Source organism: Jatropha curcas, chromosome 9 (assembly GCF_041381405.1).
Source record: "Jatropha curcas cultivar XTBG-Jc1 chromosome 9, XTBG_Jcur_1.0, whole genome shotgun sequence".
Taxonomy (NCBI): domain Eukaryota; kingdom Viridiplantae; phylum Streptophyta; class Magnoliopsida; order Malpighiales; family Euphorbiaceae; genus Jatropha; species Jatropha curcas.
Genome location: NC_143159.1, coordinates 5,339,238 through 5,357,364, shown reverse-complemented (window position 1 = coordinate 5,357,364; position 18,127 = coordinate 5,339,238). Strand labels below are relative to the sequence as shown.

The following is an 18,127-nucleotide window of genomic DNA, read 5'->3' as shown; positions in this document are numbered from 1 at the left end:
TTTTTTTATTTCGAGAATGCTTTTAAGTTTTTAATAATAGAAACTGTTCATAATATTATTATTATTATATATATATATATAAATTATATTATTTACTTGCAGCATGTAAAAAATCAACGAAAATGAGAATGAGGGGAAACATAGAATTGATAAAAATAATTCTACTAAATTTATATATTGATAAAAATATTTTTTAAAATTTTAATTTATTAAATAAAAAATTTAAAAATTTTATTTGATTAGTTATATTGATTTTCTATTTGAATTTAAATTTTTAGCTAATTAATATGGCAATAAAAAAATAAAATATTTAAAAATGACAACGATTAATTTAATAAAGAATATTAATTCAATTAGAAATTTTAATAGTAAATTAAGGAATTAGAAATTTTTCTTTTAAAAATTATGAATAAATTGCTAAACTCACCGATAAAATCTTAAAATTCTAAGATATTGACATATATCAATAATAATATGTTTCATTTTTGTTAATATTAAAATTTTATTTTCACATTAATATTAAACTAATGAACTCAATGGCAGTTACGTTTTACGTTTTCGTTTTGTTGATATTAATTTAAATATCTATTTTGCTTTCACAGTAATACTAAACTCAAAATGTTAACATTAATTAGCTTTTTTAAAAAAACAATATTATATTATAGATTTTCTATTTTTTCTAAAATATTCTATTTTCAATTTATTTATTAAACTTAATAATACTATAATATTAATTTGTTAATAATATATTTTCCTTTTGTTAGAGTTTTAACATATTGTAACTAGAAGTTATAATTATAAGCCCATTAAGGATCTTAATAAAGGTAATTTAATGATTCTTAAAAAAATAAATGTAATTTGATTTGATTAATTATATTAATTTTTCTTGAATTTAATTCTATTGTCAAAAAATAGAATAAAAATTATGAAAATAAAATAAGAAATGTTTAATAGTATACAAAATAATTATATAATCTAATAAAGTGAAAATTTTAATATAGTACCTAATTAACAGGTTTCCACTAACTAATTTTTTTTATTTATAAATATAACTAACTAAATTTATAAACTATTATGAATATTTTTTTTCAATTTTTTAATTTATGAATATCTTTCATTAAATTTTGTATATAAGAACATACAATATGGAAGATTGTAGTAAATATTTTTATCAATGGTTTTTATAAATTTTATTAATTATTATGTTTAATTATTTTTTAATGCAATTAAAATACCAATGAACATCATTTTTAGTAAATAATAAAAAATTACAAATTAATATCGAGTACTCATAATGAGAAGCAATACATAGTGCACGTTCTTAAATACTAGTTAGGGTATGTTTGATTCAACGGTTCATTACAGCTCATAGCCAATAGTTATTAATTGATGGCTGGTAGCAATTAGCTTATGAATGTTGGCGTTTAGTAAAATTTTGATAGTTGTTACTATTAAACTATAAAATGACTATTAAGTTAATAATTGTTACCATATAGATTTTTTAAAAAATTTGAAGGTGAATATATTATTTTTATTTTAATATATTATACAAATAAAAATATTAATTAAAAATTAAAAATAATATTTAATTATATTTAAATAATTATAAAATATTAATTTAAAAAATTATTACTAATTTTTTATGAAGTTAATGAAATTCAAATATAATATAAATACAAACTAGCTATCAAAATGTAGTTAATGAAATAGTTATATCAATTATCATCTGCTAATTAAAAAATTTTCCGTACATTGATAATAAATTTCATGATAATGAAATTATAGCTTGTAGATACAATTTTCATTTTTATTTTAATGTTTTTTTTTAGAATTTTATTTTAGTAACAATGTAATTATAAAAAATGTGATTTTTTTTTTAATATGGTTTTCTGTTGAAAATGCAAATTTTATGAATATGGTTTAAGAGTTTGTCTAATTTGTAGATTATATATGTAAATTATTTTTTATTGGTTCGCAAACCTATCACTATAATCAGTACACTGTGATATTAAAATAAAATATTTTTAATAATATAATCTTATTTGAACTTTAGAAAACAAAATACATTTTTCAAGGATCGAATTTATATTTTTACTTTTATATAAAGGGATTAAGATTACTTACCATATCAATAAACTCTTTATAAACAGCAACGGTTCTAGATTTAAACTCTTAATTTTATAAATAAAGTTAGTCTAAAAAATAAATTTTGCTTATTAACCACTTATTGATAATATATGAATTACTTTTAAAGAAAAAGAAAAAGAAAACTGTTTTTTTTTTTGGTTGTAAGTGCAAGAGAAGAGATGTACTTTGTATTAGGCTAACAGTACTAGGCAAAACAAAGAAAATAGTAAAAGCAGCAAAGTCAACAGGAAAGAAGTCTGCTTTAGTGGCAGCCTTTTTCTTTTATTGCTAAATTTTTTCTCTCTCCTCTCACTGCACCAAAGAAGACTCCCCAACCAAAACGGTTACCAAAATCTATCATATAGCCCTTTGTTCGATTTCTTCGCCTTCTCCTTTTCTTTCTCACCAAACAAAAATTCTTTCCTTTTATCAAGATAAACAACAAAAAAATGGTCTCCACTTCCTTTTTTTGAATTTCTTTATTATCAATTCTTTGTTCAATTGCTTGTGCAAGCTAGTAAGAGGTGGAAGAATTGAACAAAGAAACAACACAGCAAAAGAAAGGAGAAACACTTCCCACCAAATAATAACTAGGAGCAGAGCTAACTCATTTTTAGTTCTGAATTGGATCGCCAGCAGGTATTTCTCTAATACCCAATTGTTATCGTTACTTATTTTTTTATTTCAGTTTGGCCGTGACTTTTTTTTTTCAATTTTTAATAGGGTTTTTGACTTTTATGTGGTTATGTTTTCTCTGTGATAGATTTTTTTGATTTTGATGTTGCAGATTTTGGATTTTAGGGAGGTTGGTTTGTCTGGAATTTGGTTTGCAGAGGATCAATGGTGGGGAATTAATTTAACAAGTTGGAGTTTGTGTACCTAGTTTTGCTTCTATGGATTGGTTGTGCTGTTTTGGTTCTTCTAAGGTAAAAATAATTAATTTCTACCTGTTATTGGTATTAAAATGTTATAAATTGGTTGTTGAAATATGGAGCTAGGGAAATTCTGCAAAATTTTATCCCTGTGGGGTTGAATTATGGGATTTTAGTGGATTTAGATTAAATAATCTACTTGGGGTTTGACGTGATCATTTGTATTGTGTTAGATGAGTCAAGTTACGATGATGTTATGTAGCTTAAATTTGGGTTATTTGGTGTATTTCTGTGTTTTGGAGAGTCTACCTTCTTGTTAGTTATTGTATCCAAGATTATAAAGGCCTGTGGTCTGCATGCTAGAATTTGCAGGGTATATTTAATTCCCTGTTGTGATTCAAAACGAAACTGCTTGATGTACTCAGAGATCTGCGTTATTACGTTGTTCCGCACGACCCACTGCTCAAAGACGCAAGATGAAAATATGGTTGTTTGTTTCCTTTTTTTTTTTTTTTTTTTTTTTTCTCATTATTGATAATGTAATTTATATGCTTCATTTGCTTAGAAATTGGAACTGTATTGTGCTATTATTTCTCTTTATAAATCAATGCTATTGCTGCAGCATTCATCATCCAGCTCTGGTAAAGGAAAAAGCCATGAGGGTTTAATCAAGTATGGGTTTAGCCTAGTAAAAGGGAAAGCTAATCATCCAATGGAGGATTATCATGTTGCCAAGTTTGTGCAGCTTCAAGGACATGAATTAGGGCTTTTTGCTATTTATGATGGTCATTTGGGAGATGGTGTGCCCGCATACCTACAAAAACATTTGTTTTCCAATATCCTAAAGGAGGTGAATTACAGCTCCAAAATTCTAGTGGCCTGCCTAAATTTTTGTCTAACTTAGCTACATAATAATGAGAAGTGGCTTTTTCTCACCTTTATCATTTCATTATTCTAGGAAGAGTTCTGGGTTGACCCCAATAGATCTATCTCAAAGGCATATGAGAGGACAGACCAGGCAATTCTCTCTCATAGTTCTGACTTGGGGAGAGGTGGGTCAACAGCTGTAACAGCAATTTTGATAAATGGCCAAAGATTATGGGTAGCAAATGTTGGAGATTCTAGAGCAGTAATTTCAAGAGGAGGTCAAGCACTTCAAATGACTACAGATCATGAACCTAACACTGAACGAGGCAGCATAGAGCACAGGGGTGGCTTTGTTTCAAACATGCCAGGTTTTTTTTTTTTGACATTAGCCGTTATTGATAAAAAAAAAAGTCTATTTTGATATCTGCTTACGTGTAGTGTGTTTAATAGTATTCTTAAGAAAGATTGGGTGGATGCCTTCTAAGCATCCTTTTTTCCGGGTCCAATTCCTGATGGCTTGTAGTTGATGATCCATTCAATCTGTTGATGTACCTTGAAATTCTTAAGCAATTGAAATGTTAATATTGTCCAACACCAGATAAGATATTAAAATAACGAATTATTTGATTAGCTAGAATTTGTGATATTTAGATTGTAATATTGAGGTTGCTAATTAACTTTCTTCTGCATCAGAGTAATCATTCAAAGAAAAATTATAAACAAAAGGAAGCAAAAAATAAAAATCATTTGCTTTGTTCTACAAGTGAGGTAGTGTAGAAACTTTCGTGCACATTGTTCAAAAATTTTGTTTTGAAGGATTTAGCACCTTTGACATTGGCATTAAAAGTATGCGTCATTTTCCCTTTATCACGTACTACTGGATATGAACATTAAGAGGAAGCGTAAGTTTCCGGTTACAAGAATCCTTTTTAGTGCATTTTCCTTTGGGCTTCAGTGACTGAAGTGTTCGAAGACATTTCCTTGTCACTGATTTCCTCTCTGTGAATAAGAACAGAACATGAATTGAGAACTACTTCACTTACTTCAACCACTGGCATTAAAAATAGCTTTATATGATATTCTAACTTCTGAAATGACTTAATTATTGTGAAACATTTATGAGGGTTTTTTGTCATCTGATTGGTTGATCTTTCATTTATAAGATCTTTGAAGGTACTATGATAGTATTAACTGATAAGCATTGGAAAGAGTGCCTGCTCCTCTTTCTAGGAGGAACCTTGTTTTTCAACCAAATTCACTCATGTATTAACTCTAATAATTCAGGGCCAGTTGGAAGAGGGCAATTACATTTAACTATTAATTACTTTATATTATTATGTTATCATAGATAGGGTAATGTTACAGGTATACTAGCTGTTTATAAACACATTTCTGTAGCTTTCTATTGGGGCAGTCTGAACATAAGGCTATGGGGCATGTTTTCAGCTTTTGATAGTGAACATGGACAAGGAAATTCCTTGAAATTTCCTTATCACTAAGCATAATTTACAATAATATGAAGAGCCACTAAAGACTTTTTGTTGAACAGTTTCTTAATGCCAAGGGTAGTAATGAAGGTGACAAAAGATACTCCAAATAAAAGAGAGGGGCACTTGAAACAGAAAATATTTGGAGCCCTGAAACTCTTTCTAGGAAAAGAAATCCATGAGGGTTACTTGAAACAGAAAATCTTTGGGGCCCTGAAACTCTTTCTAGGAAAAGAAATCCATGAATGAGTTTCAGCTTTCGAGAAAAACAATCTTGGGATTGCTAGGCTGTGAACATGAAGTACTAAATGCATTAAAATATCTAGATTAAGGTACTTGGAATATCAAAGTTTGAAGAATTTCTATAGTTCAATTCATTGATTGTCATAGAGTTATTGCTACTTTATGGATGCTAGACAATGTTTTTTTGGACACCTTCAAACCAAAAAGGAAAACTCCACAAATTTAAGGAACCAGACAACCAGTTAAGACTTTTGGTCATTGGTAAGCTGTGGAGAAAGGGAAGTGAAAATTGATTAAGGCCATCGTTATGGAAAAGAATAAAAATAGTGCTTATTAACTTTTACAGTAGAATTCTTTGTGATTTAGATGAATCTTGCTGTGAGATCTTGAATTTTGCCTCAGTTTTTGCTGAGCTTGTTTTTGGCTACTTCAGTAAAGGCAATCCAAGTGGGAGAAAAGTAACTGATTTATAGAGTGGAACAAATATTTTGAGCTAATTCAATGATTTTAATTGTTTTAGGGCTTTATTTGGCTAATGTTATTGATTAAAATGACTGGCTAGGTTTCTCCTGTCAATTGTACCCAGGTGTAACATGTGAACTCAGACACAGATTCTGTTTCTCTGTGACAATTCTGCATAATTCTTTATGTATTTTAATTTGCCCTTTCTGCTTTTCATCTGAAGCTTAAACTGCAATGATCCTGGTGTCACTTATTGCAACTTTTTTCCAGAATTTTTTTTAAATCTTTTTATGGTCATTTTTCCATCTCCAGTTGAAGTTCATTACGTAGACGATTCAATTTCCCGAAAGAAGAGTGCCTTATTTCTTTTTCCTAATAATTTGAGACATTCGTTTTATGAATTATGATCATAGGAACCTAGCGATAAATTTTGCAGCATATGAAAATAAAAATGATCTGATTTTAACATAAAATTTGTATTTCCTGTTCTAATTGCATGTTATTGATTGTAACTTCAATCAACCTATAAAAGTTTATATGCAGACAAGTAATAAATTCTTGGTACTTTTTAATTTGCTTTTCAAGTGTTGAATGGTTGCTATAATCACACAAGGTTTGCAGTTAGGCATTCAAGTAGCATTCAATAAACTTAACTTACTTTCAGGAGATGTCCCCAGAGTCAATGGGCAGCTGGCAGTTTCTCGTGCGTTTGGTGACAAGAGCCTTAAATCACATCTGCGATCAGACCCTGACATACAAGAAATTAACATAGGGGACAATGTAGAATTCTTAATCCTTGCAAGTGATGGTCTTTGGAAGGTGAATCATTTCCTCAATTCTCTTGGTTAAATTCTTATCAACCATTATTTACAGTAAATAATTTGCTAGATCATGCTTCGTTATATAAAGGTCCCTTTTTATTTTGCCTGCAAATAATCCAGGTTGTGTCAAATCAAGAGGCAGTTGATATTGCAAGACGGATTAGAGACCCGCAGAAAGCAGCTAAGCAGTTAACCGCTGAGGCATTGAAAAGAGAGAGTAAAGATGACATCTCTTGTGTTGTTGTTAGATTTAGGGGGTAAAGCATTTTGAACACTATCGATATCCAGATGCCGCCTATATACCTATTATGGAAGTTCCTTCACACTGGTTGCTGATGTTGTGGATTAGACGAAAGACAATATACATACTTGGTTGGGGTAGCAGTTAAGGGTCTGAGTAGCTTGTACTTTGCCAAAGGGATGAACGGAAGGGTTCCCCACCCTTTTGTAAATTTATTTTATTGATTAGGTTTTGGTGTTTGATATTGTTTGATTTCTTTATGAAATTGAATTAGAAATCTTATGTTCATTGTCTTCTTATCCATCTGCAAAGAAGATCCAAATGTGTTTTGTTTTGATGAACAAAAATGGTTTTCGATTAGACTAGAGATTTTCAATAGTGGTGTATATTAAATGGTTTAAACAGTTAAACTGAATTAAATTATACCAAATCATCAATTTTTATCACTTTTTAATTGATTTGGTTCGACCTATAATTTGGTCAACGGTATTCAAGCCGTTTAAAAATTTTATAAATCATATAGCATCTAATTTTAGATTTATTATTACTTGATTTTAGTAGCTAAAATTATTTTCATATTAATTATTTAGTGAACCACTTTAAATGAATGCCAGTATAAAAAATAAAAAAAAATTACACTTATTTTTTCTTTTTATTTATTATTATGCAACCATTAATATTTATTTAGTAAATCAATTGGATGAAGATGGTCATGCTCAACCAGACAAATTTAGCTAATGTTTGTAAAGCTCTGCTGCGTGAGCTGCCTTCTGTCTTTTTGCATTTTGTTAAGCAATCAGCGTAGGAAAGGTGCTGCTCATGCAATTGCTAGGGTAGCCGGTTCTATGTCTGATATGATTGAATATGGTATGTCCTCCATCCTTCGATTTAATATAATTACTATTTCATTAAAAAAGAAAAAAAAGAAATACGGGCAAAAAAAAAAAACTAACTGGTGACGGTTGATGAGGAAGGTTAAACCGTAACTACTGGCCCAGGCCCAACTAAGAACCTAAAAGTTTGATTAGGGTTTTTCTGGGAGTTATCTTGTTCCCTATATAATCAACCCGAAGCAAGTATCTGTGCAACAGCAGGTAAGCACAACTCCTCTATCTCTAGTTGTTCATTCTGTGTAGTTGTAGGATTTGTTTTCCAAATTTTGAAAGACTGCCTCTCCTTTCGGCTGCAAGGTTTGAGATCTTCTGATCGATTTCTTGACGGCTTTGTTCTAGAGGCACATATTAATTAGCCAGAGTGTTTTGGGGGGTTTTTGCTCAGATTATTCGCATTTCTTGTGTTTTTCTGGCTCCCCTTCCTTTGGTACATATTTACATTTATGCTAAATTTCTTCTTCTATCGGTCAGTTGTTTTGTTCATTAATGGCAAAGTTTCTGTCCTCTGTTCGTTTAAAACGTCTAAGACATGATTGTTTGTTTCAAACGACATGAAGAACAGTAAGACAATTCATTTTGTTAAGAAATCTTATGTTTATATTATTAGAAAACTTAAAAGAAAAAATGATGGTGCCGTAGCTCTCTGGATATGAAAGTACATAATTGTTAGTAGTAATTTGTTAATGAAGAATAATCACTGGAGTCCAGAGATTGGTAATGGAGAAATCAGACTAATTTAAATGGAGGTATGGGTTTTCGGTTTTCGATATTGATCATTAATACAAGAGATGGATTGTGACATTCTAATTTTTACTTTTGTGATTTTGGAACATGAGAAGTTTTTCTAATTTGAATCTCATGAAACCGGAACTGAATTGAAATTCAACCAGTTAAAATTGACACTAAATCATAGTTAATAATTTTTGGTTTTAATCATATGGATATCACGTATTTAAGGTTCTGATTTGGTTTTTCATCATTTGAAATTGAAAACTGTGCTTTCGTTTTGGAACTGTTAAAAATATGTTAACTTTCAATTTGTTTTTTATTTTAATTTTTTAAAATAAATTTTAACATTTTTTGAAATTAGTTTAGTTTTTTTCAACAATAATATTTTTTTTTTTATAATTCATTGAAATTGCAAAATTAAAAAAGAAGTTTAAAAGCTTGAAATAAAAAAATTTGATTTTGATTTTACTTTTTTATAAATTTTGAAATTGAAACCGTAGAACTTTATGCTTACATAGATTTTTCTTTATAAATTCAAGATATATTTATATATTTCGGCGGATCAAATCAATAAAAAATAATTTGACTAATTCATTGGAAAGTAAAAAAAAGATAAAATGAGAATAATTAGGATGAGATAGAGACTACTTTAGCTTTATTGGCAACTCCATATCATTAGTAATCTATACAAATTGAATGGATGGAGTGGAGAAATAGAAATGAAAATGACTGTTATATGTCAATAAAGGAATAAGCTTTTTAATCTTATTGGAGTGTTTATTTGGTTGAAATCTGATAATTGTGACTGAAAAGCAAAATTCAAAATAATTGTTAATTTGGGACAACAATGAAACATGTTAATGTTATTTGAAATTCTAGAATGCTTGTTGCTTGATTTACTTGCATTAGATGATTGAACAACAAGGCTTATAGAAGATGCATTTTCTGTATATATTGTTTTTGTCTTTTTCATCTTTGCTCTTTCTTCCTATATTATCCATTGTCTGTTTGAAATCCAAATTAATTAAACCTAAAACTGATACATTAAAATGTAATCAACACAATCTGTATTTCATGTGAAATAAAAATATTAAAAAAAAAAAAAATTCTAAACCAAATAATTCAAAACAACAAAATTCAATTTAAATAACTCATATTTGTGAATAAGATAATAAAAGATGGGGTTAAAAGATAACGTAGGATTTGAAATTTGATTTCCTATAATTCAAAATTTTTTAAAACAACTATAAACTAGATAAAAAAAACCCCTGCAGAGTACAAACTTGCTATTTTTGGATTTTGTTTTAATTTAGCTTTGAAGAGGAAGATATGTCAGTATCACTGGAAGCTTTGGCAATGGCAGGGGCAGATTATGCAGAGTGTAAGATAGATATTGGATGGTGGGAAAAAAGGAACAGAGATTTGCCAACCTATCTGTTAGCTGAAAGGTACATCCAAAACAGGAATAACGACTACTGTTTCTGTTTATATTCCTCTGATCGCTTATCAAATGTATGCGAGAGATGCAAGTTCACAACATATTCAAGAACTAGTGTTAGAAAGATGATTAGCAAGAGTAGCTTAATTTCTGTGGGAAAGTTCGTGATGGAAGCAATAAAAAAAGTTCTTAAGTTAGTGGTACTTAAGTAAAGCTCTCCCAACGAGCAGGTAGAATTCTTTTAGATACGTAATTTCGACTGTTTCTATTAGAATTTTCATTTTTAATTGTCATTTCTTCTCTTTCTTAAACTTTTTATTTTCAACATGTTTCTAAATAAATTGGTTTTATTTAATATCGGTTTTATATCTTCTTATACAATTATATTTCTCATTGAAAATATAAAATAAGCATATCAAAATGTTAGGTTGTAAAAGCTAGTATGAGTGATGGAGCAAAATTAGCCAACAAGGCCTTTTGTTTGATCCATATATGTGGGTGTGAGCTTCCTATCATTGTTGTTGCTGCCACTGTGGTCCAAATAAGGGCTAAGCATTACTATTATTTAACCTTACTGGGCCAACATCTACCAATCTTTAAATCAATTAATTATCCAACCATTTACTTATTTTCTTAGGTTCATGGCACAAATTAATAGATTAATATATTTGAATTAAAAATTTTTTTCTCACATACTGTTTTGTATATTTCTTTTACAATAAAAATCAAATAAAATCACACAGTATTTGCAAAAAGAAAAAAGAAAAGAAACTAGCAACAAATATCCAACTGTGTGTGAGACACATGAAAGATGGAAGGAACCCATGCCCATGCCCATTTAGCGTCACATTATTTTTCTATTATTTACTATTTTAAATTTATTTGGATTATTTTTCTACGTAGATATTAAACTAGAAAATTCAGAAAATTAATTTTTAACTACTCAATCTCCGGTGTGCGTAATAATTACTCCACTATGACTTTCTCCTTTTTTTTCTTTTATTCATTTTGAATAAAAAATCCAATCACGTTGTACCCACGTACATAAATAACATTATGCTTAGTATATTTATAAATTTTAATAATATTATACATATTTCCATGTTATTAATAATTAATTTTAATTTTTTTAAATATTAATTTAATGTATGGCTAATATAATTTTTTAAACAATAACAATCACGTGATAAATAAATTTAATTTTATAAATTAAAGTATTTAAATATATGTAATTTTATGCATTTAGAATGCTAAATTAATTCTTTTCAGAAAAAAGCATACTCAATTAATTGTGCACTAAAAACATGTTTCTCGAACAAGTCGCATATAGTCCAATCCAACCATCTAAACAATTTCTGGTCCTGGCGTTACCTTGCTTCTAGAAAATGACAAGGTGTTTTAGCATCACGGAGGCGAAGAACCGGTGCCATAGATCCACTTTCACCAAATCTGGGCTCCGATCCACCATCACGGACCTCAAAGATGGCACCGTAATGCACTGTTGGATTCCCAACTCACCAACAGACTCCAAACCCAATCTCCTCCTCATCCATGGACTAGGGGCCAACGCATTATGGCAATGGGGCGATGTCATCCGGCACTTCACTCCTCACTTCAACGTCTACGTCCCGGACTTGGTCTTCTTCGGCGAGTCCTTCACAACTCGGCCGGAGCGGACTGAGTCGTTCCAGGCACAGTGTGTGATGCGAGTTATGGAGGCCAATTCAGTACGGAAGCTGAGTTTAATTGGGCTTAGTTATGGCGGGTTTGTTGGGTACAGTATTGCGGCGATGTATACGGAGGTTGTAGAGAGAGTGGTGATTTGCTGCTCCGGTATTTGCATGGAAGATAAGGATTTGGTAGAAGGGGTTTTTGCAGTTTCGGATTTGGAGGAAGCTGCTAGTATTTTGGTGCCATTAAGAGCAAAGAAGCTTAGAGAGTTAGTGGGCTATACGTTTAATAGGCCTCCTCCCGTTGGGTTAATCCCTGATTGCTTCCTCGTTGATTTCATAGATGTAAGTGCTCTAAATTCTTGTCTAATCACTTTTTTTTTTTAATTATTAATTATTAATTGTTAATAATCTCGTTGGGGAAATTTTGTAGTTATAATTTTTAGTATTTAATGAAAGAAATTGGTAAACACTAATTGATTTCCAATTAACCATACTAGCAAGTTCCATGAAAATGAGACGTATTATATGTATTTCTTGGGTTGGCAAGGCAATGTGCAGAGATTATGTGGAAGAGAAGAAAGAATTGATAAGAGCCATTCCTAAAAATAGAAAGCTTTCAAACATTCCCAAGATAACTCAGGTATCGAAACAAGCATTTCCTTTTTCAATTTCTTTGTTTGGATAAAGTTCAATGAGATGGATTAACCAAATGATTTCATCTGTGCTGAAGCCAACATTGATAGTCTGGGGAGAAAACGATCGAATATTTCCTTTGGAACTGGGTCACAGATTAAAAAGGTAATGCATTTTGTTTCTATATATAGAATTGGCTCCTAAATGGGTCGTCTAAAGTGTTAAAATTATGATGTTAGGCATTTAGGGGATAATGCCCATCTGGCAGTCATCAAGAATGCAGGGCACGCCTTCAACGTAGAGAAGCCAAAGGAATTCATCAAGCTATTGAAAGCATTCCTGGTTGATTTGCGAGTTCCTCCAGAAACAAACCAGCTTCAAGTTTCCAAAACATCATATGATATATCGGAGGATAAAGAAGCACAGGCAACAAGCTCCTGAATACACCAGTTCTTGTGTCCTAACCTACGCATTCATGCCTGTGTTTTAACAGTGCATTCAAAATGTAATTGTGGATTTTCAATTTATCTGTGCCTCTAATCTATGCTTTGAAAATAATGACACCAAACTTTAAAAAAAAAAAAAAATTGAGCTACTGGAATTGAAATATGATGAGCAACGAGCATTTCACATTTCATAATCTGTCCACGATGACAAGAACAAGAACCCTCGCCACCGAAGGCCCCATCACAAGTTGGCAGTACAGACACCAATACCATGGCCTGCCTTGTAAAAAGGTGCCAAAATGTCTCACCATGTTAACGTTTGCCATAGAAATCACAAGCATTAATAAAAAAATATTAGCCAAATTAAATAAATAACCGTACGATCAAGGAAATGACCAATACTGAAAAGTCCAACTCTCTAGAAGGTTAAGATATTTTTCAGTGAAAGAAATAGATAGGCATGCAAAGAGAAAACAATAGCTAAATTGATAAATTCACAGAAAGTAAGACACTACAATAGAATATGTAAATTCAAATACCAACTTGACCTGCAGCTATCGATTTAGAAAGCATACCACAAACATGCAAGTAGCAAGTTCAATTACATTATCGATGCAAAGCAGACATAACAATAGTCGGGAAACATCTGTTCAGAACAAATAGAGACAAGACAATGGTCCACCATTCCCTGTACTACCTACTAAAATGATCATCGTAGTTCATCCTTTCCTCTCCAGTGAACCCAGTCTAAAAGAATCGTTCCCTTGTTCTCAACTAATTCTGCAAAATTCAATAAAGGAGAAAATAAGAAATGTCATAACAAGCAATGCCACCCAGGAGACACCTGGAAAAAATTTCAACATGCTAGTGTTATGTCAACCAAGTAACAAGTTATCTGGAGGTTAAAACTTACCTTATTCATCAAATGCTACTTAAAAGCTTAAACTTTAAGGTCAACACATTGTTTAACATTGTATATTATAACCTCCGTCATTTTGTAGTCCAAAATCCACATACTCAGCACTTATATACTAATAATCATAGTTAATTCCCCCTCAAAACACTTCCAAGTTCAATGTGTTTCACCAGAACGGGCATGTTATCCATGCAAACATATCATTAATTTGCACCAATACTTAATTTCTTCTAACAATGTTTTTTCATGATATGGCATATACAATTAATGAATAAATGTGTAAACGCATAAATATTCACAAAACTTAATTCTATCTTACCTCAGCTTGTGGTTCATCACCTTTAGATTGCTCACCTGCCATTGACATTTTGTAGAAAAATTAATGACAATTATGAATGGATCAAGCCACTGGTGAATCTATATTTAATTCCATCAATCTGTTAAGGAGAGAGAAAAATCCCTATGCCCACACCCACAAACACCAAAGAAAAGAGGAAGAGATAAGAGCAAGGAGAGGAGAGAAAAGAAGAAGAGAGGAAGGTGTGTGGGGGGGGGGGGGTGTTGGGGGTTGAGCCTCTTGAAAAATAATATAAAAAATAATAAAAGTATAAATATTCAGTTAGAAAAAGGCAGCATATAAACTACAACTTCTGATCTAGAGACTTGGGCCATTTTTTTGCATAATTCAATCTATGTCCCATAAGTTTAACATGTAAATGAAAAAGTAAGGAAAGATCACTTGTTGCTGACATAGAACAGATGTTATTACTCTACTAGGCTTTAATATTGCTGCTTCGTGAGAAACTGCAAGCTAAGCATATAATTCTTTAGGTATAGTATGACCATTGAACAACAAGCGTAAAAATAAATCCTCATTTACAGATTTCAAAATTTATAAAGATAATTTTCCAAATCCTTGTTTCAACAAATGATCCGCTGTCTCAAAGAGATCCAGAATCATTTACCTCCCTCCTCTGGCAGGTCTGAGGTCCATAAGGTAAGATTATCTCTCAGAAGCTGCATGATAAGGGTGCTGTCCTTGTAAGATTCTTCATTTAGGCTATCAAGTTCTGCTATTGCTTCATCAAATGCTTGTTTGGCCAGGTGACAGGCCCTGCACGACACAGATGGTAGATCAAAAATATAGTACAGAACGCACAGCTGCTACAGCAAAAAATAGTATTAAGAATTTTTATGTGGTTGTGCTTGTGCAAGCAAAGGAAACAACAGAGAGAGAGAGAGAGAGAGAGAGAGAGAGATATGCATCAACCTTTCAGGAGAGTTCAAAATCTCATAGTAGAAAACTGAAAAGTTCAAAGCCAGGCCAAGCCTGATTGGATGCGTAGGGGGTAGGTCTGAGGCTGCAGTAGAGGTGGCAGCCTGCAGGCATAAATAATGGGGGCAGTAATCTTAATAATTATCAATTAACTTCATATTTATAGGTTTGGAAGTGACAAAGTGATACAGAACCCAAGAAATTTCAAGAGGAGAATTGCAAACACCTCATAAGCCTTAAGGGACTGATCTGCAGCTTCTTTACGATCATCACCACTTTTAAACTCGGCTAAATAACGATAATAGTCTCCTTTCCTGAAAATAACAGGAAATACACATGCATCAGAAACAATCAACAGAAGATTTAGAATTACAAAATTAAATATTCACATCTACATGCAAATTCTATACCGACAGAGAGAAACTAGAACGAATTAATGCAATCCATGCCAAATGCACACAAAAAGTGATGGATTCAAAGCAGCATATGATATAGAACACAACTATGGTTAGTAGACCAAAATGCCCTTCACATCAGTGACTTCTACATCCAATTTCAATGTATTAGAACACACACTGCTTTCCTATGCTTATTCTACATTAATGAATTTGATACCATGGATCCATTGCATCAACCAACCAACCTAATTTAAATTTATATTTTCTGATTGTCTATACTTTATCCTTGAAGTGTTTATGATCCTACCAGAAGTCTTTTATCCCCATTTTAAGACCCATCCCTCGTCATCCAAAAATAACTCAATATCAAACCATTGAAAAACAAAAATCTCACATCTTATAGTAAAATACAGTTGATTCCCCTGTGGTGGAGGAAGGAAGAAGATGCTCATCGATTACTGATAATATGTCATTGCAGATCTTTGCGAGCTCATCTTCAACCCGCTGCCTGTAATCTTTTATCCTCTTCACATTTTGTTCATTCCCCTTTGCCTCCTCCTTTTGCTCTATGGAAGACAATATCCTCCAAGAAGCTCTTCTTGCCCCAATGACATTTTTGTAACCTACAGATACCAGATTCCTCTCCTCCACTGTCAATTCCACATCTAACTTGGCAACTTTCTTCATTGCTTCAACCATCTCTGCAAGAAGTTGGCACGAACAAGAACATTGTCAAGCTGAATACCTACATTTTGTTTTATTATTCATTTGATTGTAGAAACAAATAAATACAGGAAGCATTTAGAAGAAAAGAAAAGCTCTAATCCAACCAACAACAGATTTTTCACCTAAATGCCAGTATAAATAAAACCATTAAAATAAAAGCATGGTATAATAAGGCTGAAACATGCACATTTTAAGTAAGAAACCTCCTATACTTTGGATATTTTATTCAATATCTTGATTCTTCAGCAAAATTACAGTTAAATGCAAAATCAATTTCATCACCAAAGGGTAAAAAAAGCATGAAAACTGTTCGTATAAGCAACTAATAATTCAGTCAACTCAACAAATACCAGAATAGCTGCAATAATATTCTTCTCCATCCTGCTGCTACCCAAACTTTTCACTTACAAGAAAAATGTAGAAATGCAATGAAAGGGATTAATTAAATCACAATTGAATTACAGCAATTCGTTCTCTCATTTATCCTCTTGTAAATATATTCAATCTCATTTATCCTCTTGTAAATATATTCAATCGCTTGTCATATGATAATTGTGCATCAAAAAACTATGTGAATCGGTAAAGATTGTGTACAAAGAGCAACAAAATCAAGAACAAGCCAATACTTAACACTTACAGTTTACTCAATTACTCAAATAGCATAAAATGACAAGGTAAAAATATAGCAGTAGCTTAAGTTAGTCAGACAGTGATCGATGGTAAACCAACAATTAGGAGTAAGGCGACATGAAACCCACTAATTACCACTACCAAACCACAAATCCGAACCAAGCAGTACCTAGATATTTCTATATCGTGTATGAAAAACAATAAGTAAGCACAAGCTAACTGGATATGTACTCGGCTACAATTCACCGAACAAAAAATGGAAAATAAGAGATCCAAGAAAAATGAAAGGCCTCGATCATACGTTCATGAATAACCAGAAATTGAGCATACCATCGTATCTCTCGGCTTGCTCAGCAAGTCTAGCCAAGTAAACCTGCTGCTCTCTCTCCTTCTCCATTCTGTTTCTGATTCGCTGCGGTCTGTCTGCGCCGTGAAATCTTTCGTTGAGTGGTTTTTGGTGGCTGAACAAATGCTAGGAGATATGCAGGTACTTTGCGAATAAACCGTTGGATTTCGAAACGGTGAAAATCCACGACTGAGATCGTGTTTTGGAAATTTGGGTTCGATGTGGAAACGAGGCCTGCTTGTGTTAGGGTTTGGGAGAAAACTGACCGTTAGATGGAAATATTAGGAGCATAAGGTGGGATTGACGTTGACTCTAGGGAGCAAAGACCGACAGTCTCATTATCATTGTTGGTGCCTTGGTGGCGCGGTAGATTCACCACGATTACTTATTATCATGTTGGAGGTCCATTTTTGTCAGATTGCTTGGATTTTCTTTTTCTTTTTTTTTTTTTTTTCCTTTTTCTAAGGAAAAAGTTAAAATTAGTTTTTTAATCATTAAATATATCTTGCACCCATCAGGTTGAGTGGAAACTGGAAAGAACTCACGAGTCATGTCCTTAAGTAAAACAATTGAGAGTTTAGTCCTTATAAGGAAGATAATTATTGCTGTAAATGCTTTCCTCTTTTTTTTTTTTTTTTTTTTAGGGAAAGCATTTACAGCAATAATTACCATACTTAATAATTTAACTTGGCACGAGCATAATTATATTTATTGTATTGAACACTTGTGATTTAATACTAAAAATAAAAAATATATATATCGCACTCTTATCGAATAATTTACTATTTAGTTTATGTAATTTAATAAAATTAATTATCTAATTCTTATATTTTAAAAATATATATTATTTAATATGTAATTACGTAATTCTTACATTTTGAAAAAATATATTATTTAATGTGT

The 18,127-nt window shown here is 31.5% G+C and overlaps 3 protein-coding genes across 4 annotated transcripts; 2 read left to right on the top strand and 1 right to left on the bottom strand.

Annotated features, from left to right (window-relative positions):
• The first annotated feature begins 2,394 nt into the window (after positions 1-2,394).
• Positions 2,395-7,408, top strand: LOC105630616 (putative protein phosphatase 2C 10). Of its 2 annotated transcripts, none has more exons than XM_012212487.4 (6): positions 2,395-2,766; positions 2,915-3,053; positions 3,622-3,849; positions 3,958-4,234; positions 6,723-6,877; positions 7,000-7,408. In XM_012212487.4, exons 2-6 carry the CDS (start codon positions 3,021-3,023, stop codon positions 7,138-7,140), a joined length of 834 nt encoding a protein of 277 aa, XP_012067877.3. In that variant the 5' UTR covers positions 2,395-2,766; positions 2,915-3,020; the 3' UTR covers positions 7,141-7,408. The 2 variants fall into 2 exon arrangements, with proteins under 2 accessions (XP_012067877.3, XP_020533707.1); XM_020678048.2 differs by lacking the exon at positions 2,395-2,766 and adding an exon at positions 3,363-3,486 and having other exon boundaries at positions 2,917-3,053.
• Positions 7,409-11,483: 4,075 nt separating this feature from the next.
• On the top strand, positions 11,484-13,044 carry LOC105630617 (alpha/beta-Hydrolases superfamily protein). Its single transcript, XM_012212488.4, has 4 exons — positions 11,484-12,195; positions 12,401-12,493; positions 12,584-12,651; positions 12,726-13,044. Exons 1-4 carry the CDS (start codon positions 11,566-11,568, stop codon positions 12,925-12,927), a joined length of 993 nt encoding a protein of 330 aa, XP_012067878.1. The 5' UTR covers positions 11,484-11,565; the 3' UTR covers positions 12,928-13,044.
• Positions 13,045-13,399: 355 nt separating this feature from the next.
• On the bottom strand, positions 13,400-17,506 carry LOC105630618 (14-3-3 protein 7). The gene is made up of 7 exons (XM_012212489.4): positions 17,209-17,506; positions 15,917-16,223; positions 15,351-15,438; positions 15,119-15,228; positions 14,814-14,962; positions 14,168-14,202; positions 13,400-13,712 (listed from the first exon to the last, which is right to left on the bottom strand). The coding sequence occupies exons 1-7, from the start codon at positions 17,273-17,275 to the stop codon at positions 13,707-13,709; spliced, it is 762 nt and encodes a 253-aa protein (XP_012067879.1). The 5' UTR covers positions 17,276-17,506; the 3' UTR covers positions 13,400-13,706.
• Positions 17,507-18,127: the final 621 nt, after the last annotated feature.